Raw genomic sequence first — 12,500 nt, 5'->3', positions numbered from 1 at the left:
CACACACACACACACACACAAAGACACACACACACACACACACACACACACACACACACACACACACACACACACACACACACACTGGTAACATTAGCACACTGAGCTCATCCCTCCAAGATGAAGACTTGTAACCTGAAACAAGCAATACACACAGGCTCCGTTCACACTACACGCTCAATTCTGATTTGCTGATTTGTTTGTGTGACTTTCTATTCTGGGCTGTAACCATATCCAATATGACAGCCATGATGAAAAGACACGTGTGCTGCAGAGTAACAACAAAAGTCGTCATGTGTTTTGTACCTATATGGGTGGGTAAAAAAAAATATATCTAAACAATATTGAGTGAAGGAACTGATATCGATTCATACAGTCAATCCCAATAGAGATTTTTTTAATATAATGCCTTTTCCCATGAATGCTTGAAGCTTTAACCCTGTTAGACTTGTGTAGTTTGGTTCTTAGTGCAAAGAGATCATCAAGAGAACATCTCATAAACATTTCATATCCAATCAAGATTCGTATTGTAACTGAAATATTGATATCAAATCACATCGTATCGTATCGTATTGGAAATCAAATCGGGACCTTGTGTATGGGAAACGTATCGAATTGGGAAATCAGTGACGATACCCACACAGCCCTATACCTATAGACCTTTCCCTCCCATGTTGTTTTCAACACGTAATCAGCTGCAGTACTGTATGTGACTTTGAATTTTGAGGTGGGTGAAGTTGGATAGAGTGAAGTTGGATAGAGTGAAGTTGGATAGAGTGAAGTTGGATAGAGAGAAATTGGATAGAGAGAAGTTGGATAGAGTGAAGTTGGATAGAGAGCAGTTGGATAGAGAGAAGTTGGATAGAGTGAAGTTGGATAGAGTGAAGTTGGATAGAGTGAAGTTGGATAGAGAGAAGTTGGATAGAGTGAAGTTGGATAGAGAGAAGTTGGATAGAGTGAAGTTGGATAGAGTGAAGTTGGATAGAGAGAAGTTGGATAGAGAGAAGTTGGATAGAGAGAAGTTGGATAGAGTGAAGTTGGATAGAGTGAAGTTGGATAGAGTGAAGTTGGATAGAGTGAAGTTGGATAGAGAGAAGTTGGATAGAGTGAAGTTGGAATGAGTGAAGACTAGAGAGTCGACTAGAGAGTCGACTAGAGAGTCGTCTAGAGAGGTGACTCTCTAGTCATCTCTTGTCTAGTCTACTCTTGTCGACTCTCTAGTCGACTAGAGAGTCGACTAGAGAGTCGACTAGAGAGTCGACTCAGACTCCAGCTATATTGGCTTGACTCCAACAATGTCTGTACCACATATCCATACAGTCTGGTTCAGAATTGGAAAATGTGACTCAATGCAGCTTTTTGACAATTTTCCACCCCTGGTGCACAATACAGTTCTATTCTATTCTATTCTATTCTATTCTAGTCTAGTCTAGTCTAGTCTATTCCATTCCATTCTATTCTATGTTTACTGTTCACATTGAGTAGAAAACATCAGAGTTGTGCCACATGTGAGGGGGACATTAGGGAACTTTAAGCAGTGTGAATGAGGCCAACTAGACACACACACACACACACACACACACACACACACACACAGGATATGACCATGAGCTGTCTTTAGCATTTTGACGAGTTGTGTGGCATTCCTGTACCCTTGGCCCGCAGATACACGCGCACGTGTGCACACACACACACACACACACACACACACACACAAGCACACACGCACGCACGCACGCACACACACACACACACACGCACGCACACACGCACACACACACACACACACACACACACGCACGCACACGCGCACACACACACACACACACACACACACACACACACACAGCAGCTGTGAGCTCATAGGGTGTAAATAGGGCGGTGGGAGGGGCAGAGGGGGCAGCTGGGGTATATAAAGACTGGAGATCCCACTTAACAGTCCAAAACTACCTGGAGATACACAAGCTACAAGGCAGAAGACCTCTTCATCTTCACTGCAGCAAGAAGAACACGTGTGTGAGGGAGTCTGTGACCCAGGAACAGAGACAAGGAGATACAACATTGTTCCAAGAGAAGAAGAGGTTCCTCTCTCACCAACTCCTTTCTGGCACAACTTTCTTCTTCTGGTGTATTTTTCGACACGATGTCCTTGACCAGCCTGTTCGGCGACGACCCTTTCTTCAGCAAGGAGCGCCTGCTGTGGCCCCTGCATCACGAGGCCCTCTCCTCCCTGCAGCAGGACTTCTTCAGTAGGAGGACCAAGTTGACCGAAAGCCTCCTGAACGAGCTCCAAGATGGGCCCCACCTGTTCGACTTTCGCCAGGGGACTCTCCGCTCACCTTTCGCTAGGTAGGCTGCAACTGTGCTGTATGTCAGTACTGAATACACCTATACTGCCCTGCAAAGCTAAAAGGGGGTAACTCGCCAGAGTGTAGAACTGAGAAAAATGACTTTAAAGTTTTGTTGTTGTCCAGCCAAATATATTGTAGGAAGAAAACTGGAAATGTGTTAATTATTTGTTTATTTAATGTAGTTATTTATCTACATTTTTTTTTTTAGCTCAAACTTGACCTTTGACCCTTATTTGGAAGTTACCTTACTCTGGCTTTGCATTGTCTGCAAAATAATAAGGGGTGATGCCAAGCAAAAAGACAGTAACTTCAATTTGATCCTTCACTTGGTTGCTTATCACTATATAAAACCAGTATATATGATAATAAAGATAACATAGACATGAAGTCTCATGTTCATGGCACAATTACGCTTAATATAATATACGTATAAATATAATATAACTAGATTATCAGGCCGCTAGACATCCTTCAAGCCTAGTTTGGTGGGACTCTTGTTGGCCCATTGTGTGTCTGTGTTGGCGCCTCGGGGGTTAATGTCGTATGAGCTGGCGCCTTGGGGGTTAATGTCATATGAGTTGGCGTCTCTGGGGATAATGTTGTACGAGCTGGAGCCTCGGGGGTAAATGTGGTATGAGCTGCTGGTGCCTCGGGGGGTAATGTCATATGAGGTGCCTCGCGGGTTAATGTATAAGGGTTAGGGGGTTAATGCCGTATGAGCTGGCAACCTTGGGAGTTAATGTGGGTGGTGTGGGTGTCTGTGTGGGTGGGGGTGTTATTGGTCCCATGTCACAATCATGACATTAGGCCTGCCCAGTAATGTAACTCATACCTCAACTCAACCTGAGCATTCTGGTGAGTTACCCCCTTTTTGCGTTGCATGGCAGAGTATTCAGAGTGCAGTCAAACCACCCAAACAACCGTAACTGATGTTACCTTAGTCTTGCTTGGCTTTTCTAGGGCTTTTGGAAGTTACTGTAAATGTGACCCCCTATTTTCTCCAAAAAACAACACAATTGACTCAAGATATTTTTCCACATGATAAAGCAGATCTTCAATGTTCCAAAAATGAAAAAAACTCATTTTTGACAAAAATTGAGTTACCCCCTTTTAGCTTTGCAGGGCAGTATAGGGCTAATGATAGATCGTGTGTTGTCAACTCCAACACTTTAGGTTTTTAGAAACCCATAGAGTGATGGTAGTTTACTCAAGTTTCCTGAGATGTTTCATTCTCCGTTGTCCAAGGTTTATGAAAAGTTTTGGACAGGTGTCTCCAGGACAGGTGTCTCCAGGACAGGTACATAATGTAACAGAGGGCTGTCAATGCATGGAGAACGGTTAATACCATTGGGACATGCCATCAAGTTGGAGGAGTGAACACAAACATGTACCGAGGTTGCAGAGTTAGGAGATCACTTCTTCCTTACAGATCTTTCTTCCTCTTCTGATAGTCAAACTTGACAACACAAGTTATGTGTTATTCCCTATAATGTTATTGAAGGTGTGTGTGCGGGTTCAGAGCACCAGAGGGCGATATTTCACTCAGCAGCTTGGGCATGGCACCTAAATGAAGTCCCTAAATCTACGTTGCAATTCAGTACCGGTACCCAAAAGCTACCCGACCCTACTCATGACCATCAGTACCACTCTCTTGACAGCCCTCCTCTAGTCTGTGAAGCGATGGAGAAAGCCCATTCTGATTCTGATTCTGATTCTGCTTGTTCCTTCAGGCTCAGCGATGACAAAGAGCAACAGAGAGAGGGTCCCAGCATGGAGCTGCGCCAGGAGCCCCAGCAGTGCACCGAAGGCAGCGGCGACCTCCTGGTGACCCTAGATGCTCGTGGTTACGCCCCCGATGACATCACTGTCAAACTGGAGGGGCGGAGACTGGCGGTGGTGGCTGTGAAACAGGCCGGAGAGGAAGCATCCCGGTCCTCCTCTCGCTCCTCGTGCTCCTCCTCCTCCTCTTGCTCCTCTTCCTCGTCCTCCTCGGCCTCCTCTCAGATGGGATTTGTCCAGAGGATCGATCTGCCCGCCCACCTGGACCTGTCCGGCCTATCCTGTTCGCTTATGGATGATGGACAGCTCCGTATCGATGCCCCCGCGGCCAAACAGCCAATCAGCGAAGAGCGCCAGGTGCCTATTCGGTTCAGGAGCTCCCTGGAATTCCCAATTACCAAATACGAGACAGAGGAGGAACACACGGACTAACACACACACACACACACACACACACACACACACACACACACACACACACATGCTCCATTGAACTTTTGAAGACTGTCTATAAAATGTTTTGTGTTTGATTTTTTTTAAAGTTTCCACTCAAAGACTGTCTATAATGAGTAAAGATTAACATTATCAACCAAATGGGTTATTTATGGAATAATTAATGTATTTTGTATGAATAGTTGTAATAAAATAAACTGTTTGAAAATTGACATCAGTACAATGGTGAATTGCATGGTGTCAGGTAAAAAATAAAATAACAGACACATTGCAAAGCCAAGGTCATAACAGACCAGTTAATAAATGCATAAACACATTTAGTACAGAAATATTGATATCACCCCATGTGGTGAGAAGTAATATTGTGTCCTACCAAAACACAGGAATGTGTTAAAAATGTACATATTATATTACTGCATTATTTTTAGAGTGGCGGTCAGATGTTATCGGACACATAACGAAAGACAGAAATGTCTTCACATGAAAATAAATACACTTACTGTTATGGACTTATCTGACCATAGGAGGGCGCCAACCACCAATTTAAACAGTAGAAGACCACTGGGGGGAGAGAGAGAGAGAGAGAGAGAGAGAGAGAGAATTCCTAAAATGCTAGTGTTAGATTTAACTCCCCTCTGGTGTCTAAATGAGGCACTTTAAAAGATGCCACTGACATGAGGGATGGGTAGGGGGGGGGGGGGCATTATTTTCCCCGTGCATGAAGGTATTTATTGATGTGCCGGAGGAGGTAGGACACAAAAGCAGCAGTTGAGAAAATCAACACATTTTCATCTAAATAAATGGCTCTTCCACAGCTGGTGTCTGGTAGCTGTTTCCTCTGACAAATCTAATCCAATCAAAGATGTGTGGCACAGGAAGTGATGCGTGTCTTTGATCTGTGGGACGTTCAGAAACACAACAAACATGGAGACGATAACAAAGGGACGTGGAGGATTGCCACTTTAAAGTCGAGCTGAAATGAAAGTTGACTTTTTAAGATCACAATTTCTTTGGTTTTTCACATCAAAAGTCAACCTGCGTTCATTCCTAACAAAACAGTGTGCTGACGTCAGGTAGTAGGCTACTATCAAATTTCAACCTGATTTGTCAATCAATCTTCAGGCTAGGAGAAAATTCCAAGCAGGCAACATGGCTGCCTACATGGGCAAACCTTTCTAGCCCATAAATGTTAATATACTTGGCAAATAAGTAGCCTATGTAACATACAAAATGAAACAAATGGTAATGTCTTCATTTAATGTAGAATGCAAAGTAACTGGCTTGTTAATGCACATACCAGGAATATCGTTATTTACTGCAGCTTCAAGGCGGGAGGCCAGCACTCTCCGTCAGGGAGGAGGCCGTCCGCCCGCCTGGTCCTCTGCTCCGGGGCTGGTTCACCAGCCAGCGAGCTGGTGAACCAGCACGGAGCTGCATTGACATGATATTGACACGTGACCGGTAGGTTTCACATTTGTCCGGTAAAATACATGATTTTGCGGTGCGGACTGCTGTCTTCCTATAAATCATCAACATGAAAAAGCATCAATATGAATGAATGTGGGTCAGAAGACATTGTTGGCGGTGGTAATGGACCCTTCTCACGGGGGCCATTTTGTGTCGAAAAGGCAGGGGAAACACAGGTGCAAGCAAAACACTAATGAGGGTTTCCAACTTCCATGATTGGAATTTGGAAACCCTCATTAGTGTGTTGCTTGCACCTGTGTTTATTCTGCCTTTTCGACACAAAATGGCCCCCGTGAGAAGGGTCTATTGGACGGTCCTATCTTTAGAACAGAGCGGCCTCTGAGGGGCTGGCCCTGTGCAGTCTGCATCAATCATTCAGGCCTGCAGGGGGCACAAGACCAAAGACTCCCCTCTCTCATCCCAGTCTATCTCTCTCTCTCTCTCTCTCTCTCTCTCTCTCTTGGCATGTCTCTCTACCATTCCCAGTCTCTCTGGCCCTGTTCAGACCTGGTTTTAACACGAGCAGATCGGATCTCAGTACGCATTGGGTGCGTTCAGACCTGGACTTTACTGGACTTTACTGAGATTGGATCGGCCAAGATGTGATCTCTCGCCCATCTTAATACCAGGGCCTCTCTCTTTCTCTGCCGCTCCACCGCTCTCTCGTGCACTCCCTCTGTCTTGTTATTTTGTATTAGCCTATCTTCCGGGAAAATGTCACAATGGGGTGTGTGTGTGTGTGTGTGTGTGTGTGTGTGTGTGCGTGTTTGTGCGTGTGTATGTATGTGTGTGTGTGTGTGTGTGTATGTGTGTGTGTGTGTGTGTGTGTGTGTGTGTGTGTGTGTGTGTGTGTGTGTGTGTGTGTGTGTGTGCGCTCAGGTGTGGAGTATAGCGTATATGAGACTCAGTGATGACGGTGACTCCCTTGGCGTCATTGTGACGATTGGTACACACCACTCCCACACTCTCACACACATACACACACACACACACACACACACACACACACACACACACACACACACACACACACCATGCGGGAAATGACTGCAGATTTTCCACGGTGGCAGATATGAGGTGATAATGATGATGGATTATGGGCAGTTCAGTTGTAAACATTTCTCAGAGGCAGAGTTCCTCAGAGGATGCTGGCAGCCACTTCACTCACTCTGCTAATCTGATCTCTGCTTCTGGTTGGGACAATGTGCCAGTTGCTTTGCTTGATTCCCAAAGCTGAGAAAGCCTTTGTGCCAGACAGACAGCTAGCATAGTAAACAAGCAGAGGGGAGAAACGGTGAAGTATGCGATAAGAAAGAGGATCACAATAACAAACTAATTAGCACCATTCCTTCTATAATTGTCATTTCAAATCTGGCAATTTGCAACATCCCCTTTTTTTTGTCTCCATCTTTGTTGCTCAGGTGGCTAGCACTGCTCATGCTAACTACACAGCTCTTCTGTTTATTACTTTTAGATGGTCTATTCACCTTATGTAGCCACGCCCATTTGACCTGGTTGTGTGGCCATATCAAAACTTCCGGCTAAAAATAATAATAAAATAATATAAAAAATGGCTGCGCTGCTCCAATATCATCTAACTCTGAATTAACTAATAATTTAGCCAATTGTATGTAACATACCAAATAAAAGCAAACAGCAATGTCTAAGAATGCAAAGGCATGTAACTGGCTCGTTAAGTCTCGCATTCCAGGGAATTACATTAAGGTCTGCAGGTCTTATAGACGTAAGTGGCTCGAGCTGCCTCGGAGGAGAGAAAACTATCTGAAGCTTTCGTTGTTGAAGTCCAGGTATGTTTTACAAGAAAGTGCTCGTCATTGTCGACGATAACGTTATCTGACCTGGCTAACATTGGATACTCGCTTGCTTGCTGTGTACCGGCTCAAAGTAGTCGGCTACGTTCTTTATTTTACCCCCTTCACTGTCCTCTACAAAAAGAACTCTTATTTTGCGCCGTGACCGCCGGAAGTGTTAAAAGGACCCGGAAGAATTTGGCCAACTGTAAAGTGTGAACATAAGGTGAATAGAGACACTGTAAGGTCTGAACATAAGGTGAATAGAGACACTGTAAGGTCTGAACATAAGGTGAATAGAGACACTGTAAGGTCTGAACATAAGGTGAATAGAGACACTGTAAGGTCTGAACATAAGGTGAATAGAGACACTGTAAGGTCTGAACATAAGGTGAATAGAGACACTGTAAGGTCTGAACATAAGGTGAATAGAGTACCTACTATATATAATACAGTATATAATACAGTATATATATATATATACTATATAATACAGTACCACTGTAAGGTCTGAACATAAGGTGAATAGAGTACCTACTATATATAATACAGTATATAATACAGTATATATATATACTATATAATACAGTACCACTGTAAGGTCTGAACATAAGGTGAATAGAGACACTGTAAGGTCTGAACATAAGGTGAATAGAGACACTGTAAGGTCTGAACATAAGGTGAATAGAGACACTGTAAGGTCTGAACATAAGGTGAATAGAGACACTGTAAGGTCTGAACATAAGGTGAATAGAGACACTGTAAGGTCTGAACATAAGGTGAATAGAGACACTGTAAGGTCTGAACATAAGGTGAATAGAGACACTGTAAGGTCTGAACATAAGGTGAATAGAGACACTGTAAGGTCTGAACATAAGGTGAATAGAGACACTGTAAGGTCTGAACATAAGGTGAATAGAGACACTGTAAGGTCTGAACATAAGGTGAATAGAGACACTGTAAGGTCTGAACATAAGGTGAATAGAGACACTGTAAGGTCTGAACATAAGGTGAATAGAGACACTGTAAGGTCTGAACATAAGGTGAATAGAGACACTGTAAGGTCTGAACATAAGGTGAATAGAGACACTGTAAGGTCTGAACATAAGGTGAATAGAGACACTGTAAGGTCTGAACATAAGGTGAATAGAGACACTGTAAGGTCTGAACATAAGGTGAATAGAGACACTGTAAGGTCTGAACATAAGGTGAATAGAGACACTGTAAGGTCTGAACATAAGGTGAATAGAGACACTGTAAAGTGTGAACATAAGGTGAATAGAGACACTGTAAGGTCTGAACATAAGGTGAATAGAGACACTGTAAGGTCTGAACATAAGGTGAATAGAGACACTGTAAGGTCTGAACATAAGGTGAATAGAGACACTGTAAGGTCTGAACATAAGGTGAATAGAGACACTGTAAGGTCTGAACATAAGGTGAATAGAGACACTGTAAAGTGTGAACATAAGGTGAATAGAGACACTGTAAGGTCTGAACATAAGGTGAATAGAGACACTGTAAGGTCTGAACATAAGGTGAATAGAGACACTGTAAGGTCTGAACATAAGGTGAATAGAGACACTGTAAGGTCTGAACATAAGGTGAATAGAGACACTGTAAGGTCTGAACATAAGGTGAATAGAGACACTGTAAGGTCTGAACATAAGGTGAATAGAGACACTGTAAGGTCTGAACATAAGGTGAATAGAGACACTGTAAGGTCTGAACATAAGGTGAATAGAGACACTATAAGGTCTGAACATAAGGTGAATAGAGACACTGTAAGGTCTGAACATAAGGTGAATAGAGTACCTACTATATATAATACAGTATATAATACAGTATATATATATATACTATATAATACAGTACCACTATAAGGTCTGAACATACGGTGAATAGAGACACTGTAAGGTCTGAACATAAGGTGAATAGAGACACTGTAAGGTCTGAACATAAGGTGAATAGAGACACTGTAAGGTCTGAACATAAGGTGAATAGAGACACTGTAAGGTCTGAACATAAGGTGAATAGAGACACTGTAAGTCTGAACATAAGGTGAATAGAGACACTGTAAGGTCTGAACATAAGGTGAATAGAGACACTGTAAGGTCTGAACATAAGGTGAATAGAGACACTGTAAGGTCTGAACATAAGGTGAATAGAGACACTGTAAGGTCTGAACATAAGGTGAATAGAGACACTGTAAGGTCTGAACATAAGGTGAATAGAGACACTGTAAGGTCTGAACATAAGGTGAATAGAGACACTGTAAGGTCTGAACATAAGGTGAATAGAGACACTGTAAGGTCTGAACATAAGGTGAATAGAGACACTGTAAGGTCTGAACATAAGGTGAATAGAGACACTGTAAGGTCTGAACATAAGGTGAATAGAGACACTGTAAGGTCTGAACATAAGGTGAATAGAGACACTGTAAGGTCTGAACATAAGGTGAATAGAGACACTGTAAGGTCTGAACATAAGGTGAATAGAGACACTGTAAGGTCTGAACATAAGGTGAATAGAGACACTGTAAGGTCTGAACATAAGGTGAATAGAGACACTGTAAAGTGTGAACATAAGGTGAATAGAGACACTGTAAGGTCTGAACATAAGGTGAATAGAGACACTGTAAGGTCTGAACATAAGGTGAATAGAGACACTGTAAGGTCTGAACATAAGGTGAATAGAGACACTGTAAAGTGTGAACATAAGGTGAATAGAGACACTGTAAGGTCTGAACATAAGGTGAATAGAGACACTGTAAGGTCTGAACATAAGGTGAATAGAGACACTGTAAGGTCTGAACATAAGGTGAATAGAGACACTGTAAAGTGTGAACATAAGGTGAATAGAGACACTGTAAGGTCTGAACATAAGGTGAATAGAGACACTGTAAGGTCTGAACATAAGGTGAATAGAGACACTGTAAGGTCTGAACATAAGGTGAATAGAGACACTGTAAGGTCTGAACATAAGGTGAATAGAGACACTGTAAGGTCTGAACATAAGGTGAATAGAGACACTGTAAGGTCTGAACATAAGGTGAATAGAGACACTGTAAGGTCTGAACATAAGGTGAATAGAGACACTGTAAGGTCTGAACATAAGGTGAATAGAGACACTGTAAAGTGTGAACATAAGGTGAATAGAGACACTGTAAGGTCTGAACATAAGGTGAATAGAGACACTGTAAGGTCTGAACATAAGGTGAATAGAGACACTGTAAGGTCTGAACATAAGGTGAATAGAGACACTGTAAAGTGTGAACATAAGGTGAATAGAGACACTGTAAGGTCTGAACATAAGGTGAATAGAGACACTGTAAGGTCTGAACATAAGGTGAATAGAGACACTGTAAGGTCTGAACATAAGGTGAATAGAGACACTGTAAGGTCTGAACATAAGGTGAATAGAGACACTATAAGGTCTGAACATAAGGTGAATAGAGACACTGTAAGGTCTGAACATAAGGTGAATAGAGTACCTACTATATATAATACAGTATATAATACAGTATATATATATATACTATATAATACAGTACCACTATAAGGTCTGAACATAAGGTGAATAGAGACACTGTAAGGTCTGAACATAAGGTGAATAGAGACACTGTAAGGTCTGAACATAAGGTGAATAGAGACACTGTAAGGTCTGAACATAAGGTGAATAGAGACACTGTAAGGTCTGAACATAAGGTGAATAGAGACACTGTAAGTCTGAACATAAGGTGAATAGAGACACTGTAAGGTCTGAACATAAGGTGAATAGAGACACTGTAAGGTCTGAACATAAGGTGAATAGAGACACTGTAAGGTCTGAACATAAGGTGAATAGAGACACTGTAAGGTCTGAACATAAGGTGAATAGAGACACTGTAAGGTCTGAACATAAGGTGAATAGAGACACTGTAAGGTCTGAACATAAGGTGAATAGAGACACTGTAAGGTCTGAACATAAGGTGAATAGAGACACTGTAAGGTCTGAACATAAGGTGAATAGAGACACTGTAAGGTCTGAACATAAGGTGAATAGAGACACTGTAAGGTCTGAACATAAGGTGAATAGAGACACTGTAAGGTCTGAACATAAGGTGAATAGAGACACTGTAAAGTGTGAACATAAGGTGAATAGAGACACTGTAAGGTCTGAACATAAGGTGAATAGAGACACTGTAAAGTGTGAACATAAGGTTTATTCAAGTGCATCACTTCCTGTGTGAGGGAAAGACCTACTCCACCAAGTGTTTAGAATATAGATCAGCGGTGGGCAATTCACTTGCTGCTTCTCTAGCGCCCCTTGTGGCCTCTCACGGAGCGTGCGAGGCCGCTCAACTGGCAGCGCTCATTTGTAGTTTGCCTCGTTGGTTTGCCCAGCATGCAGAACCTTGGCTTATTATTCACCTCATGTAGAAGAGACGCGTGATTTCTAACCCCACATAGGATAAGCAATAACCACGCCCTGTGGCGCCGGGATTGGCCAGGAGCATTGAAGCTTGGGACTAAAGCACCTGGGGGTTTTCATCTTTTAAAATAAAGATGTTTAAAAAACTATTGCTTGTTACATTTTCAGTGCTGTACCTTTTCTCTGGGTAAGAATTGAGCTTGAAATTAACGATATGATACATTAT

General features: G+C 42.5%; 1 protein-coding gene and 1 long non-coding RNA gene across 2 annotated transcripts in view; one reads left to right on the top strand and one right to left on the bottom strand.

The window, feature by feature from the left end:
* Positions 1-12,500, bottom strand: part of LOC310787434 — a 755,777-nt gene that overhangs the window by 629,393 nt on the left and 113,884 nt on the right. The gene's annotated exons all lie outside the window — the stretch shown is intronic.
* Positions 2,144-4,569, top strand: hspb9 (heat shock protein, alpha-crystallin-related, 9; the record flags this gene model as incomplete). The annotated part of the gene is made up of 2 exons (XM_083649278.1): positions 2,144-2,349; positions 4,082-4,569. The coding sequence occupies 2 exons, from the start codon at positions 2,144-2,146 to the stop codon at positions 4,560-4,562; spliced, it is 687 nt and encodes a 228-aa protein (XP_083505404.1). The 3' UTR covers positions 4,563-4,569.

This window comes from Poromitra crassiceps (genome assembly GCF_964638095.1).
Source record: "Poromitra crassiceps genome assembly, chromosome: 13".
Taxonomy (NCBI): Eukaryota; Metazoa; Chordata; class Actinopteri; order Beryciformes; family Melamphaidae; genus Poromitra; species Poromitra crassiceps.
This window is presented reverse-complemented; position numbering and strand designations above follow the sequence as displayed.